General features: G+C 40.7%; 2 protein-coding genes across 3 annotated transcripts in view; both read right to left on the bottom strand.

The window, feature by feature from the left end:
- Positions 1–2,193, bottom strand: part of KCNK17 (potassium two pore domain channel subfamily K member 17) — a 26,565-nt gene extending 24,372 nt beyond the window's left edge. Inside the window, exon 1 of the mRNA XM_021393001.1 lies at positions 205–2,193. Within this exon, the coding sequence (XP_021248676.1) occupies positions 205–414 (210 nt within the window). The 5' untranslated portion in view covers positions 415–2,193. The remainder of the gene's footprint in view (positions 1–204) is intronic.
- Positions 2,191–17,266, bottom strand: LOC110397048 (potassium channel subfamily K member 16-like). 2 transcript variants are annotated; one of them, XR_002437494.1, is made up of 6 exons: positions 12,635–17,266; positions 10,108–10,222; positions 9,418–9,584; positions 7,063–7,228; positions 5,345–5,879; positions 2,191–3,216 (listed from the first exon to the last, which is right to left on the bottom strand). XR_002437494.1 is itself a non-coding variant. In XM_021393003.1 (5 exons), exons 1-5 carry the CDS (start codon positions 12,845–12,847, stop codon positions 5,656–5,658), a joined length of 885 nt encoding a protein of 294 aa, XP_021248678.1. In that variant the 5' UTR covers positions 12,848–17,266; the 3' UTR covers positions 2,191–5,655. The 2 variants fall into 2 exon arrangements, 1 of the variants encoding a protein (XP_021248678.1); XM_021393003.1 differs by having other exon boundaries at positions 2,191–5,879.

Below are 17,266 nucleotides of genomic sequence, written 5' to 3'. Positions count from 1 at the left end.
TTTATCACTTGTAAGATGCCAGAGGGTCCATACAATTTATACTTAATGAATTCAACAGCGAACCAGAGCTCCCTGCCATTAACCCCAGGTACCCACCGCAGGACACATCACCTACAAACCAGCAAACGCCACAATTCCTGCGAGGACAGCGGCGACGTGGAAAAGCCCTTGTACGAGCGGATGCTCGGGCAGCCCGGAGCTCACCTGGATGAGCCGCTGCAGGGCGGGCCCCCGCAGGCAGGTGTGGTTGGCGAGCAGCTCCCAGCGCTGCTGGAGGAGCCGCCGGGCAGCCCGCACCTCGGCCGGCCTCTCCAGCGCCTGCAGCACGCCAGCCCCCAGCCCCACGTAGCCTAGATAGGCGAGCAGCAACACCGGCACCCCCCAGCGCCTCCGCTGCCCCACCGCCGCCCCCATAGCTACCGCTGCTACCACCGCTGCCCGCGGGGCAGAAGAAGCCGGGGCGGAAGGAGGCTGAGCCCGGCCGGCCCCTCCCCAGCCCCCGCCCTCGCCCCGCGGAGCCCGAAGGGATGCGGCTGCTCGGGTTCCGCCGCCGGTAGCCGCGCCGCTCCCGTACGGCCGGCTGCGGGTCTGCTGTCATCCTTCGGCACAGCTGCTCAGTCAGGTTTAAAGGCAGAACATGGATATTTCCGATAACGACTTTTTCGTATAAGCCATTGGAAACGCGCCAGTATAGATCGGATGTGGAGGTGAACAGGAGAGGAAGGAACACGTGCGATAGTCCTTTCATTGCTTTCCTTTGAGCGCCTTCATGCAGGTAGTCCCCTGTTTGAGCCCTTATTTTCTTGTACAGGACAACATCAATCATGCCACTCAGTTCTTGCACGGATAGCAACAACCAGCTAAATTATCTTGAGTGTACAGAAAGTTTGCAATTTGTGTATTTCATTGCAGAAAATGAAATAAAGCAGAATACAACCACTAAATTTCTGAGCGGGAAATTTCTCACACTGCTCCATGATTTTACATCAAGATAGTGTTTCATAAAAATATAGAATCATTAAGGTTGGAAAAGACCTCTAAGATCATCTCATCCAACCTCAGCCCATCCCCACCATGCCCACTGACCATGTCACTCAGTGCCACATCCACATGGTTCTTGAACACCTCCAGGGATGGTGACTGCACCAGCTCCCTGGGCAGCCCATGTCAGTGCCTCTGAGACACAAAAACGTATTCTTTCTGAGAATGAGTTTTTCCTAATATCCAACCTGAACCTCCCTGGCACAACTTGAGGCCATTACTTCTTGTCCTATTGCTGTTACGTGGGAGAAGAGGCTAACTCCCACCTCACCACAACCCCCTTTCAGGCAGTTGTAGAGAGAGATGAGGTCTCCCCTGAGCCTCCTCTTTGGACTGAACAATCCCACTGCAGCACTGGGACAGGTCTGCTAATGTGCTGATATTTTCTGGGGGATGCTTTAGGATGTCTATCACAAGCCCATGGTCTTTCTGGTGAGATTCAGAATTGCACATACAAGGTTCTGCCAGGGTAAGACTGGCAAAGTTTCACTGGTAAAACACTTTAAGATATACCAATTCCTGTTTAGATATGTCAACAAAGTGCTAAACTAGCAAAAAACCAAAATACTTCCTGCTTAATTCTGACTTTTCAATGTCTTCATTACTGAAGTTCATTACATAAACCGAAAAAAAAATCCCACAAATAATACACCAGAGAAATAAAAGATGTAAAGAAACTGGAAAGCATATATATACTCAGTTTCCTTTCATTCAAGATACAGAAATAGAGCTGCATTTTTACACTATAGCCACATTAAAATCAGTTTGTACAAAGCACACTACTATTACGCAGAACATGACTGACTAATGTTTACGCTCAAACAATGTAAAACAAATTACAGGCGAGGCTCAGCGTTGGCGACTGCAGGGCTGCATCCAAACCCAGGGCATCAGGCACCTGCTTGCTAGAAGGAATTTGGGGAGGAAGATATTAATATTCACAACATATCTTTGAAGAATCACATAACATTTTAACAAAATGTTTGGCTAATTTTCATGAGTATTCTCAGAAATGTCTCTTTGCAATCAGAAAATATATTGTAAGGGAGTTGCTCCAAAAGTAATACCTCCTATTTTATTGTGTTGGCCCACAACATCAGAGACGGTGGTATGGCAGCAGAAGTTGAACCTTCTCACCAATATTTCATTACATTTTGTTGCTGTGTGACAGATGGCAGGAGTGGGGCAGTCTGACAGATTGGCCTCTGACGTGGAAGTGCATATGAAGCAAAGGTGTGTCACTGAATCCCTCAGTGTGGAAAAAATGGCACCCACCGGCATCTGCTGATGCTTGATGAACGTTTCTGGAGACCAAACAGAGGATGTGAGCACAGTGAGACAATGGGTGGTGGATTTCAGCAGTGGTCACCTCCACTGGTGTGGATGTTTCTGAATGCAGCATGCTGGTTCTTGTTCATTGCTGGTGAAAATGCATAGCTAACGGTGGTGACTATGTTGAAAAACAGTGTTTTGTAACCAAGAATTTGCTCTATCAAATACTTTCCATGGAAAAAAATAGGAGGCATTACTTTGGAATGACCTACATACATCTGGAGGGGATACACATGTGTCAGCTTTCTATTTTACATAGAGACTGGCTCAAATATCTGCAGATGATGACTTGGTGTTGTCTGGAAGGTTCCTGTGCATTGGTGAATGAGGAAGGGCTTGCTGTGTAGTATTAAAGGATAAGTGTAAGCCTGGAAGAAGTTTTGGTTCTTGCCCTGCTCTGTTTGTGATAGCTGCCGAGTACAATGTGCTACTCCTCCACTTCATCAATGAGTGTGTGCACTGCTTCTGCTACAAGCTTCAGGGCTGAGCTAACAGGCTTCAGAAGTGCTGGTGTCCATGCAGTTGAGCTGAGCATCTTATAGCTGGTTGTGCAAGCTCCATTCTGTGCAGGGTTGCACCACTGGTAAAGAGGGTTATTAAAGGAGCAAGAGTCTTGTTGTGCATTCCTCTGGCTTTTGGTAAACCCTCATGGCTGCACAGTTCTTCCACAGATTATTTCTCTCAGCTGTTCAGATGACACCTGTAGACCACCTTTCTGTTTGAGGAAGGGTACTAAGAAGCACTTGATCCATCCATGCACAAAAACTGTGCTAAAGCTGCCAGTGTGTATCTCAAAGAAGCATGATTATGGATGTGCATGACCTTTAGGATCTTCTCAGGACCCTGAAAAATTGACAGCGTACAGGAAATTTCTGTCACTTGTGTAACACAGTATCTTCTCTTTTTTTTCCCCACTGCAGCCATATTTTATTTTATTTTTTTTTTGGTGGGTTTTTGGTTTTATTTTATTTATTGAGTCTTCTGGCAGGCAGCTTGTGAACTGCTGTAGCTGCTCTCAGCCTCGCTAAAAGCAATAGAAGCAAAAATTTCAGAAGAGAGTCTCACCATGCTGCTACTTTGCAAAACCAGTACAAAGTATAGGAGCAATTCTGTGGACTGAGGCAAAATGAGCTCAAACTCTCTGCTGTCAGATGTCAAGCAAGGAACACTTTAACAAACACTTTGCCAGTAAGTAGTCCACGCATGCTTTGTTTCCCTGATAAACCTTGTTATCACTTTTTATGACATGCAACATGTTATAAAAGTGTTTATATCATCACCTTTAGACTACCGCGTTTTATGGCTGGCTGAGATTAGATAAAGCAAGATGGCATGGAAAAAGGAAAGGTAAAAGAAACTGACCAGATATGAAGGTCAGCAAAATTTAGCTTTGTCTTTCACACAAATGGGCCAGAAGTGTCTTATGACACAAGAGAGGTATAGGGTATAGCGATGGTGATGACGCTATCGAGTGCCTATACAAACATTATGTCTGAGAAGAGAGAATACTGAGAGAGTATGTTTCTCAGGAGATTTGTGATGATACAAAAAGCCAGACAGGACAGAGCTGTCTGCTACCAGGCTACAAAGAAAACTGTTGCGCAAATTTATGGGAACTGCTGAGAAAGATCAACGCAGAGACTGAGATAAAATCTGTGAAGTAAGTAGTGGTAAGACATGAGGGAAATCTCAGATGGATAAGCATTTAAGAGCTCAGTTTTCAAATGAATTGAATAAGCTATAGCTGGCATTCTTACATGCTGGCATTTCAGATTTGACAGCCAGGCTTCACTGCGCAGGACTCAGCAATTAGCACCGCAGAAAGCAAGCAAACAAGATGCAAGAGTCTGCTGGACTCTCCTCAGAAGTGAAAGTCTAGGACAGCAAGTATGTGAGAAGAGATTTGTAACCTACACACAAGAATCTACATGTTTTATGGACACTTTCCTAAAATGAAATATCAAAGTAGCCGGTGAAATGCTGACATCTGATATTACTGTAGCCTGCCAGCCAAAGGCTACCTTGGGGCTAGTCTGCATGCCCAGTCATATTTCAGTCACACTTTACATGAAAGTTCCACTTATAAATGAGTTTTAAGTGGATTAGTTGGTGGTTAATAAGACATACTGAACAAATAGCAGCATGTACATTATTACAAGCATATCCAGAAGGTATTAGTGATCATTACAAACAATCTGGTATGATGCTGTGAGTGAATACATAATTGTTTAATCAAGTTTCCAAAGCTTACTTAATATGAAGCATGACTACGCTTTCATATTCCAGTGGCAAGCCTGCTATGAGGTGCTTGGGCAAAATTCTGTGGCTTTTCTGTCTCTTTGGAGATGGCTGCTGTTACTTTTGACTTACGATAACTGATAAAATCAATCTCTCTGTTCCACAGCCAATGCCATGTGCACGACTGAGGATTAGATTTAACACAAGAGCCTATCAGCCTTCTGTAGAGGTCAATGGACAGCATCACTCCTATACAGTGTATGATAGTTCTTCAGTGAACTAGCCCAAGCAAATGTCAGACTGTAATAATTGTGATTTGACTGGAAATAAGGAATTCTGCTTGCACTGAGATTTAGTTTAACATGTTGTTTTCAGGTGGCTACGAAATGAACTGTGATAAGGACCTGCTCTGACCTGTCATCTAGCTCTAAATGGAAGTGTAAGAGTTCAGCCAGTGCTGGATAGACACAACATTTCTGCACAGTTTAAGAGAGAAGCATGTTAGCTCAGGAATGAAAGAAATGTTATCATTTTATATGAAAGCCTCTAGTTTTAGATGATATCAAACAAATCTTAATTGAATGGATGCCATTAAACAGGTAGACATTGCCATTGTTATCTCTGGGGTTTTCTTTGTTTTCTAATTGGAAATGAAAGTTAACTTCTGTACCTGACTTTATCCACTGGTGATTCTTAGTGACAGCACTTCTCATTGGAGTTGGGAGGCACTCACCTTCGATTTTTTGAATACGAATGACCATAAGAACAGGATTCCAGTAGAAAAAGGGAAAGGATAATAATTGATTACTGCGAGGGAAGTTGCTTTTGTTGAGTGAGAAGTACAAAATGAATCTGGGACAGCTGTTTTACGATGCATGATACTTCTCTGGACGTCTTAATTGGCTGATGCCTTGACAGCATGTGTAAAGATTTCTTCCTCCAGAAACTGTCTGCAACATGTATTTTTATCCTTCATCCACAGAGCTTGCTTAGTGTGAGATGCAGATGAAAGGTGCTTCCTCAAGACTGCTCTGTGTACCTTGCTCAGGCAGGTATGTGGATCCTAGGCTGCTCAGGTTCATCTTCCAGTTTGGCTGGGGCTCCTTCTGCCAAGCTTAAGTCAGGCTTGTGCCACTTGAGCTGAAGGAATTTTTCCATCAAGTCAGCTCCCACGTTGAAGACCAAGGCCAGCCAGGCCAAGCCAAAAACAATCCAAATTGCAGTTAAGCTCCTGTAGAGTGGGATATAGCGCTTGCTGGGGTTTGCACCTGAAAAATCCAGGAAACCTCACATGTTGATCTTGACTGCTTTGGTCTAACAGATAACATACATAGTCATAGCCTCCCGTTCCCCACACAAATGTGTAAGTGTCATGGTTTTATGATTTTCGGTTATTGGTATTCCACATCATAACATCATGTAGTGTATGTACCTGGTTCTCAGAAGAGAAGGACTACTACATTCCCCAGGGGACTTTGCTCCCCTGTTACCGATTTCCGGTCAGAGGGAAAGATAAAAACTTGCAGATCACGAGACCTTCTCTCTGCCTGTCTCTCGTCCTGGCAGCATCTCACTCCTCAGCTGTCTTACCGTCGGTATTAGAGTAAGGCCTACTTTAATTTTGGACACTCTCTCTCATTGTATTGGATTTATCAGCTTAAATTGTAATTATATTGTATTATAGTGTGTTATTTTGCATTTTGATATCTTATTTAGTAAATTAATTTGTTTCTCCTCAGATTGTTGCCACTGTTTTGCTCTCAGGCCCATCTCCTTACCCTTTCTCCCTTTTCCCTTTCCTGGGGCGTGGGTCCGTGGGTCCCCTGCCCCATTTGTCACAGAACCGGGCCGAATGCCAGTAAACCATCTGACAGTAAGTTAACAAGTTTGTGTAATTTATGGGCATTAATATTATTACTTTTCTCCTTGTTCCAAAACTCAGGTTAAGCTTTGAACAGCTGGCATAAAATCTCTGGAGCTAAGGCTATATAATAAAAAGTGCAAAATCTAAAGTTAATCAGGACTGAACAAAACTGAGTGTTCCCAATTGCTGACAAAGAAAAAAGCCATCCTGGAATTCTACTGCTGAATCCACATTAGCCACATTTTATTCAAGCGACACATAAGAGATCTCAGCTGATTTTAAAATACATGGTTTACTACCTCAGTAATACAGTCGCTACTTTTTTTATTGTGACATACTCCATTAGCCAGGGTTCAAAATCACTTGGAGAATATTTTTTGGGGAAAATGCAGCCATTTTAAGTAAGTGCTTATGGAAGCATGATTATTAGCGCGCTCTCTCTCATACCATATTTATAGGGGAATAGTTATCTATGCTCTCTGTACTTAGGCTTTTACTAGAATACCTAATCTGAACAAAGCTCCTCCCAGTGAGGTGAGAATGTGAGCAAAAAGATAAAATTTACCAATGTTTATCTTCATTATTACCTACTACGTAGTCCCCAAAGCCAATGGTGCTCAGAGTGATGAAGGTGAAGTAAAAACCTTCTCCATAGCTCCAGCCTTCTACATAACTGAAAACCAGTGGTGGGAACACTAGAAAAAGCAAGGTGCCTGCAGTCAGGAAGACGGCCACTGCCAATCTCTGAACCACCTGAAAGATAAAGAGAAGATATCAGCCAAATAGTGCTGTGCATCCGTCTAGTGGAAATTACTGGGTCTGTTTTGCTCTTAAAGCACAAGCCTATTCTGGCTGGGAGCAGTGTCCAAAAAAGGAAGGATCAACCAATGCTTCTGTGAACTGCAGGCTGACCTTGCTGTTTATCCTGCACATAGATATTGAACCCAATCATGAATAAAAAAAATATATCTCAAAAATGGGAAAAAAAAGAAAGATGTTTTAAAGCGTTTTGCAATGAGTTTTGAAGTACTCTTGAGTCATACTTTCAAAATTACTATAGCAACCATAGGAGTGAAATGCTCACTTTACTTTTTCAATTTAAATGGAGATGCTCTTGTACTCACTTGGATCTGCTCTTTCAGGAATAGCAAGAAGCTCATGATACAAAGATTGGCAAGAATAAATCAGAGTTTTCTTTACCGTGTCTGCTTCCAAAGATTTATAAAGCGCCTTGCAAGAACTCAGCCAAAAATATGTTTGGATGAAATTTGAATGAAGTCAGTTTGCCTGCTTTTATTTTAAACTTAGAAGCATTCAGAGCAGGGCTGTTTTCTGTCAGCACAGAGTAGATCTGTGTCTCTCATTACAAATGTCTGTCTTTGGGGAGATGTTAAGGCCTGCTAAATTACAACATATGTGGCTGCGCCAGATAGATACATGGAATGGTCTGTGGATGGGTCATGACAGGGGAATGGCCCAGTGGTTTGATCTAAGGAGTGAGGATCAGAAACTCGTGGGTTTCCAGGGAACACAGTTGTGGCTCTGGTGAACTTTTGACTAGTGCTGCATAGTCTGATGCAAACTCATGGCAATCGTTTAACCTCATTTGCAAGACATTTTGAGAATTACTTATCAACATGTTGTAGTTGATTTCTGTTCACATTTGGCTTATTCAGAAGTGTAATCACACTTAATTAGATAATGAAGATTGAGCAAAGCTCTGTACTGAAATTCACAATGTTACATATTATCTTGGCTTTTAAGAACTTTCTAGTAGCAACATACAAGATAGAGGAAAGTAAGTCAGGAATGAAGAATTGATTTTAACTAATTACCGAAAGCATGATTAAATTGTGTTCAAAAGGAGGTGAAATGGTTTCCTAGTAGAGGCTTTTCAGGCTGAAGAAGCAGATAAAGCTGCAAAGCTTTATCTGGTCTTAGGAATTCTGTCAAAATCTGAGTGATAACTGAAGTTTTGAAAAACAAAAAATCAAATCCCTAAATTGCATTAAAAATCTTGGGAGAGATCCAGCTATACTAGCATGAAAACCCTTGTGGTGCATGTATCTGGGGAACAGGCATAGATAAGGAAATTAAGAAACTTTTTGCTTATATAAATTAACTGCATTTGATGGCACCTATACAGCTTCATCAGAAAATCTTTCCCTGTGTAGGTAAAGAATGCAGTAATTCAGAGATTTTTACAAACGAGAAAGAGAAAAAAAGACACATGAGACAAAGCTGAAATGTTTCAAAATATCTAACCTATCTATCTCCCGTTTCAGTATCTAAAGGGGTCAATACTCTGAACCTTTTACTGAGAAATGTGCACTTTGTTACAAATGACCTTCACATATTTAATATTATTAGTGTTTCCCCTGTTCCAATACATCTGGACTAATTCAATGACTCACTAACAAACTATAACTGCAGAGAAGGATGGCTTATTTGCATTTCAAAAAAAAAAAAAAAAAGGAAGGAAGTACTAAATTACTGGCATAATCAGGGAAGGTAATTCAAGCCAGATTAGCAGGCCAATAAAAATAAGTTGTCTTTGCACAATATAGACCTAGATTCTGGGATAGATACTAGCATAGGCTATATAATAAGAGCTTGATTCATAAATGTGTGTATATGAATGTACTCTGCTTAAGACACCAGAACTTAAAGACCCTGCTCAAAATTGAGGCTATGCTTGCTTAACAGTTTTGCTGAATCAGCTTCTAAAAAGGCAAATCTGGAGTCCCTCAGGCAAAAGCAAATTACTTTAAAGCTATCATAGATAAATATAGCATATCAGTTTTCTGATATAGAGGGCAATGTAATTGCTGTGGTTCAAAAAGATGTAAGCACACTCAAGGAAATCCAAACTAGCAGCTGCACTACCTCTCTGAGAAAATAGTTTCTATTAGAGGGGAAAAGATGACAGATTCACACTGTACCTGGTCATGGCCTGGCTTTTGCACCCATCTTTCCAGAGTAATTAGATGAGCGTTGAGGCCTTTCCCCAACTGGTTAAGGAAGGCCAAGTTGAGTGGCACTCCAAATAAGGCATAAAACACGCAGAAGACCTGTCCTGCCACTGTGCTGGGGGACCGGTTACCATAGCCTGGAGCAGAAGAAAAAAAGAGCTACAAGACAAGGCTTCATAGTTAGCCTGCAGGCCATCATTTCTTGAGCTTGGAAGCTCACTTCCATTAAGCCTCAAGAACCCACAGACCTATGATTTTGCACAATGAATTATGTCTACAAATTGCTATAGCTTATGATAGAGCCCTGTGCATTTGCTACTGCTAAAAGAACATTTCATGTGGAAAATGCCATTCTGAACAAATACCATAATTTTCTGTAAGTCTGATTTTGTGGTGAGTGCAAGTGAGTACTTCAAAGCAACCTCACGATTTGCTGTGCGTGTATACAGTCATATCACATATGCCAAAGAGGCACTTGGCTGTTTTTGCAGGTTTGATATGCTGCGTACACAAGAATAGGTATAATCTGAAACATGTAAGAAAATATACAGTAGTCAAGACTGTCTTGCAGGTGTATTCTGTACATTTATTTTATTTTTCTCAGGGATTTTCAGGACAGCTGGAGGAAACCCCAATTTATAAGGAAAGAGAGTACCTCACCTATAGTGGTGACAACAGTTCCTGCAAAAAAGAAGGAATTGCTGAAGTCCCAGTTACTGGGATTCGTAGAGTTTTGGTCTGGGTTGACCCCTTTTTCCCATGCTTCCATGAGGACCTGAGGCGGAAGAGGTCAAGGGAGCAAAGATGAGCAACACATTACACATCAACAGGAAAAATGTCAGAAAAAAATGCAGTAGATAAGAAGATATTGCTTTCCATCTTGAGCAAACAGAGCAGTAAATAGTGCAGATAACATGGTAGAGCTTAAGTAAAATGACCTGAGAGAGGTCTTATGCTGACATGGCAAAACTCTGAAATAGAGCTGGCCAGGAACTTGAACTCTTATCACCAGAGAACTGGCCACTGAAGTAGAATCAGTTCCATAACTACTTGAAGGCTAAGGGGAGAGGAATGAAGGGAGCCCCCAGGGTCATCAAACTGGGATAATAAAGTGAAGTTATGCCACAGAAAATACAGAGAGCTCCTTTCCTTTCCTCGTGCAGTCATCTTATTCCAAATTTAAATTTGGGCATGTGTAAATGTGTGTTTGTACCTGTGGCGAAGGGTATGAGGAGTGTGCTTGTTTCTGTTTTGTCCATGTAAATGCTACGGAGGATGAATTACTCTTTTTGGCCATGGCTTCCCTCTAATTTTCAATCAATATCAGGCTTCTCGTGGTCCAGAGATTAGCTGTTCCAGATAGCTCTTAACAGATGATAGAACTACCATGTGCAAAAGAGATCTCCTGTTTGTGTATCAAACACCTTATTAGCTGTCTTAATGAATAATGTGTTCCTTTGTTCTCCCTGAGGATATCTCTGAATGAAACAGGTTGCGATCTGCTCAGGGGCTGGAGTTTCAAGAACCTCTTTTTTTCTTAGATGTCACTTCTGAAGTCGATGTCACAAACTTCTTAACTTTGCCGAATGTCTCACCACAGCATGAACACTTTTTAGGCTGGAAACTCTGACTTGATGGATGGGTCTCCTTAACCATACAGTTAATATGTACTGTGAGATGACTGCTCCCCTGCATTAGTTAGAGATGTAATCTGAAAGGAATTCTATTCTATACTATTAGTAAGAGCTGTACAACTTTCCTAAGAGGGATTATAAATGACGGTGAGAGGGCACCTCCGCTTACATTTACCTTGAAGGTTAAGCGCTGAATATTCTAAAAGCTTGGTGCATTGTATGCGATAATTTGGTGCCCTCCGCTGGTTTTGTCTGGAACAGCTGACGAGTGAAATGTGTCTAATACAGCTGAGACACAGCAAAATGTGATAGTCTGAGTGGCCTGGCAAGGCTAGGGAAGCTCCACTGGAGGAAGGAGAATCTGGACACCAGTGAACCTTCCCTAAGGTTTCTAGAGTACCAGAGATTTAACTAAGCCTTTTAATCCTATAAAGTATCCAAGTTTGGTTTAGAGTGAGATTCAGACTCTTCCTCACTACTATCATTACCACAGAGAGAAGGAAAAGGCAGGTAACACCAGCAACTGATGTAGCTCGAAAAAACAGACATGTTTTCAGGCATGTAAGTCCTTGAAAACTCTAGTTCTTTTCTGGACAAAGCCAAATATTCCATAAGAAATATGTGATAGTATTAGTCATCAGATCATTGTCCTTGTAGACAGAGTTCAGACACCTTCTGCTCCCTTTTTGATTGGAAGTGCACCGTTTCCTCAAACCCATTTATACAATCTAGGTTTTTTATTGACCTGAAGCATACGTCTTGGTGGAAATCCTCAGTAATCTTGCACTGTTCAGTATTTCTGTCAATTTTAATGGCCTGGTAGTAAAAGTTCAAACCATTTAGGCACTGAACTCTCTGTCTGGAGAAATTCCAACCACGAAGAAAGTGGTAGCTCAAGGATTTTTGCCCAATTCTAATAGCACTAGAATGAGAGAATTTGTCCATAATAATACTAATTGAGGGCTTGCAATTCATCTCCAGCCTGTTTCGAGGAATAGATTAAAATGTAAATGAAGATGTCATTAATTGACAACCCATATTGAGTAAGAGCTAAGATCTCTTTAGCACTTATTGTAAATGACAAATGGTGGCTTCTGGCTTCTGGTGGCTGACATCGTCTTTTGTTTAGAGACCTGGAAGTGAAGGACAGCATTCATGGGCAAAGAACAATCCCTGGTAGAAAGGAAGGACAGAATTTGCACAGGTTTGGGCTGAAGTGCCTTAGAAGGGCAACCTACTTTTTGTGAGCTTTTTGTCCCCATGCAAAATTCTCATGCAATAATTAATGAAGGAGCTACAAACCATGAAGTTGAAATTATTGTCAGGTAGCATGAACGTTCATCAGTAGTTTTTCATTTTTTGGGTGTTCATGAATAGGTCAAAATAAAGTGATACATGAAAGGGCTTGAGAAAGCATTGCCTTTCTGCTGTACAGTTAGTCCTCTAACATTGTGAAGAACAGAACAATCTATGTCATGCTTGGCCAAAACAGTATCATTACTTCTAACAAAAATAATGCTTGAGCCAAAATAATGGAAGCCTGTTCCTCTTACCTGTATGAACTGCTCCAGGGCTTGCCTGTCCAAGCATGTGTAGTTCTGCAGGAACTTGAGCTTCTCCAGCTGGAACTGGTCCCGTGAGTGGGTTTCTGCCTGCTTCTCTAGCAGCTGGAACACCATAGCACCCAGCAGGAGGTAAAAGAGATACCCTAGCACCAGCAGTGGAGTCCAGCTGATCTGCCAGTTGGGTGCTGTGAGGAAGGGCATGCTGCTGCTGCCAGTCCCTGCTCAGTACTTACTAGGCTACTCTCCCAAGATGTGTACTACCCTCGGCACCCAGAAATCATTCACCAGTGTTCCCAGCTACTGTGCTGGAGATTTTTTTAACAGAAAATATGGGTAACATAGCCATACAAAATGAGACTAACGGGGAAATTTTATCCTTTCACATCTTTTCTCTATCTAGAATAAAGAGAGAATATTTATGACTTAATAAGTATGTGAATCGTAATGTCTTCCTCTTATGAAAACAATTTTTATCCAAAGATCTCAATCAAACAAATGAATCTGAACACATGCCCTCTACGATAGATATTGTCTTCTAGGCTGGGAAGCTGAAATAAAACTGGCTTAATGACTTACCTGGGGTGATTTGAATGCAGAGCCATGAAGAGACTCTGAAAGTATTAACAAGTAAAGCGTTACTCTAAACACTAGATTTCTGTACAAGAAAACACTGTAAACTCTATAGTTACAACAGAATTACCAGAACTAAGAAGACTATGAAGCTGAATAAATGAAAAATTCAATAGCTGCTGTCTGTACCACACAAACATTGCTGGTACCAGTGAAAGCAGGGTGATGAAGCTTGTAAGCATCCTGAATTCAGCCTGCTAACAAAACAGAGTTTCTCTTTCTTTTCTGCCCTAAACAGATAAGCCCCCTCACTCCCTTGCCTGATAGTCTGGAACTCTTTGTCACTTTTCCACCCTTGAACATCCCTTAGTCTGTAGAATTAGGGAAGGAACCACTCACGCCTGCTGCTTTCAGTCTCTGTATTTCCCTTTTTTATCCACATGCGTAAGGGTGGAAGGGGCTCAGGTTAATTTTTAGCTAAAAAAGTACAGGAGACTCACTCATGGGAGCCTTAATGATTGTCATGCTCTGAAAATTAGCTGGCATAGCATATTTTTCTGTAGGAAGACCCTTACAGGTAGAGTTGTGCATGCCAGACTGCTTCTGAAAGAAAACACATATAAGCGCAGTGAGAAAGCCGTGTGGCTTGGACAACAATTCTGTAAAACTCCCTTCCCATTAAAACGTTCTGTGTACAGATATCCTTCCTTTGTATTCAGGATTTTTTTCTACCTACCTTCAAACAAGAAATAGTGCCTTGAGAAAACGACTGAAAAGAATGTTTACATCTATACCTGCGAAATCTCCTGCACAATCCATTTGAACTCAGTTTCTCCCACACAGAGGAGAAAGACTGATTGGCAACAGAAGGCCTCTTGTCACTCTGGAAAGTGAAAGGTATGGTGGACAACTCCCAAAAGATCTTTGAATTTGTTCAGGACCACTCTGTTGCTGTGACTAGAGAACAGAAAGAAGTCAGAATAGATGTACAATACGCAAGGACTCAAAGCCTTGGTTCTCTGCATTGCTTTTTTAGCTGGAATGAAACGTAAATAGAAGCTACAGTGGCATTGATATGGAATAACAATATGAACCAAACTGCTTCAAAGCAACTGATATGTCCAATCTACTTATTACTGGTGGAAGACCTGATTTTTTTCTGCGTACCCTTTTGTTCTTTCTGTTCAGTTAAGTTCAACAAGGGATTCTAGCTGCCACACTTAGAATTTGGAACTATTGTGACTTTAGGAAAAGTGTCAACTTAGAATTCAATTTAGGATCCTATTTTTCTGAAGGCTTTGAAAATTGAGACACTAATCTTTTCAGGTTGTGCTTACTTCTATACTTCAGGTATTCCTACTTAAAGTATTGTAGCATTAGCAATGTATCCTATTTGGTTGGCTGAGTGAAATGATTTCTAAATGCATTTCAGAGGTGTCATCATCTTTACTATGACTATTATTTGAAAAGCATTTTAAAGAAAAAAGAACAAAATCAATAAATGGGAAATAAAAAGCTGGAGAGTACTTTGAGAGACACATGGAATACGTGATGTGTCCTGGGGATGATGTAGAAAGCTGTGTTTCTGCAGAGGCAAAAAAAAAAACCCTCAAAAATCAGTTATGTGTGCACAAGAAACTGAAGAATAGAAATGCAGTTAGGGATGAACATTTCATAGGTGAGTGACCTTGCAGATAAGTATAGAGGCAGAATCATGGAGCACATATTTAAGAAAGTATTGTCACAGACTTCCACACTTCCATACAGGTGAACAGAATAGTGTGTTCTGTAAATGTGGAAGGAACAGTCTGCAAGTTGCTGATGCTGCCGTATTTGCTCCCCCATAAAAGCTAAAAAAAAAAATCTCTATCTTCAGATTTAAATTTTAGAAATCATCAATATTCTGTTTGGAAAGGGCTCTTTTGCCCTTGTGTTAGGTTTTTATACTGGTAGATCAGATCTTATGTCTTGACACACATAAAAGGAAAATCAAAAATATAAATTGATATAAATGAAGAAGATTCATGATTCATGATTTCAGAGCGAATTCCAAATCTAGAAGAGTAAGTTCAGCATGTGTTACAACACTGGAAATGAAGTGTGGCTACTGGCTAAAAACCATTGTATACAAAATGCCAAAATAACAGTGCTAGAATGTCCCTTTTGATGATGGGATGACAAAGCTTAGCGTCTGATCTATCTTCTCCTACTGTTCTTTTAACGTTCTTCTGATTAAAAAAATAAATAAATAAAACCCGAGTTCACAAACTTTAGAAATAAAAAATCCTGAAAGAAAGAACTACTCTTAAGAGTAGTTAAACTTGGAAGCTGACTGTTACTCAAAGGCCCTTTGAGTATTGTTTCTGTGCTCCCTGCCAACATCAAAACCAGAGCGCATTTAGTTTCAAATCTAAGGAATGAATTCTCACAAAATGTATTTTGAATCCAGATCTGAACATGACCTCCTTGATTATTCCCTTAGTTATGATATTCTCCTCCCTCAACACTGACGAAATATGTGACTGATCCAGTAGATTTTCTCCAGAAAAAATCTGAGCCACTTGAAACGGACCAAAATGACACCCTGGCCTACAATCAAGGTCATGAATCACCTTACGTGTATTAATTACATGTAGCAGTCCCTAAAAATTCCTAAATGTGAACAGATAATAGATATAAATGGGGCTAAAAGAGCTCACTTTGTTTCAAAGGCTAGAAAAAATGCCATTGTGATAAGTAGGAGAATAATTTACACAGACACAAATAAGCTGTTTCTACAATAGGTAATTCAAGGGCTTAAAGATACCTTGGCTGATCCTGTCGTCCTCACACTTCTGATGAAGGATGAATTTCAGGACTGGTTTTTCTGGAAGAAACTTCTCTGAACAGAACTAGATGACAAGCTGGATGCAGAGATCCAGGGACTAATTTCTTCTTCATCTTATGCACTACAGCCTGAACAACTTGTACATGGAAATACTGAATTGCTTTGAATTTGCCTTGCTCCTTATGATAGAATCAAGGAAATTATTTGGAACAACGTTCGATATGAATAGCAGAAACTGAGTGCATTTCTTCAGGCACGACATTGTAATCTAGCAAGTTCCTACTTCTCATTTTGTTCTCACTCCAGATTTAAGCCAGTAATTTTGATTTACTACTTTACACTCACATAGGTGAAGACATGGAACATTTTCATCTTCAGATAAAGGTTGCGTTGTTGGTGAGCAAACATTACAAACAAAACAGAAAAAATATTATAAGATCACTTGATATTGATTTAAATAACAGTAAAAGTGCTTTACATGAAATCATCTAAAAATAGAAGTACAATTGTTGTGGTTATTAAAAATGAACTTTGAAAAGACAAATTCTACATAGAGCTACATGTCATGCCTAAGATGCTACATGTAACAAAGCATTCCCAAATTTTCATCTTGTTGATATCATTTCACCAGTGGGTTATTTGGTATAGGAAGCACTTGCAAGATCTTAACAATTCTGTTGCAGTGCTCTCAGTTTATACTAAGAGGTGCTGCTCTGAAAGTAGTGTCTTCTATGTTACGATGTTGGCCCATAGAATTGGAGGCAGATGTTGGTGGTACAGCAGTACTTCTCACTTCATTGCAAGGTGAACCTTCCCACCAACATTCCATTACATGTTGTTGCCACGTGATGGATGGCAGCAGAGGGGCATTCTGACAGAATGGCATCTGATGTGGAAGTGCATATGAAGCAAAGGTGTGTTACTGAATTACTCCATGTGGAAAAAATGACACGCATTGATATTCATCAATGCTTGCTGAACATTTCTGGGGACCAAACAGTGGATGTGAGCACAGTGAGGCAGTGGGTGGTGTGTTTCAAATGAAACAATTCTGGAAATTTTGAATTGTAGAGTTTTTTTCCAATGAAAAATAGTTTTCATTTTACAGTACAATATCAATATTTTAATAATCAGATATTAAAATTATTACTTATTGGGAAAAACTAAAAATCAGCAAAAAGTGTCTAATTTTTTAAAGACTTTTTAACCCAGAAAAGTGTTTT

Source organism: Numida meleagris, chromosome 3 (genome assembly GCF_002078875.1).
Source record: "Numida meleagris isolate 19003 breed g44 Domestic line chromosome 3, NumMel1.0, whole genome shotgun sequence".
In the NCBI taxonomy this organism is placed as follows: domain Eukaryota; kingdom Metazoa; phylum Chordata; class Aves; order Galliformes; family Numididae; genus Numida; species Numida meleagris.
Note: the sequence above shows the minus strand (reverse complement) of the source record. Positions and strands in the feature narration are given on the sequence as shown.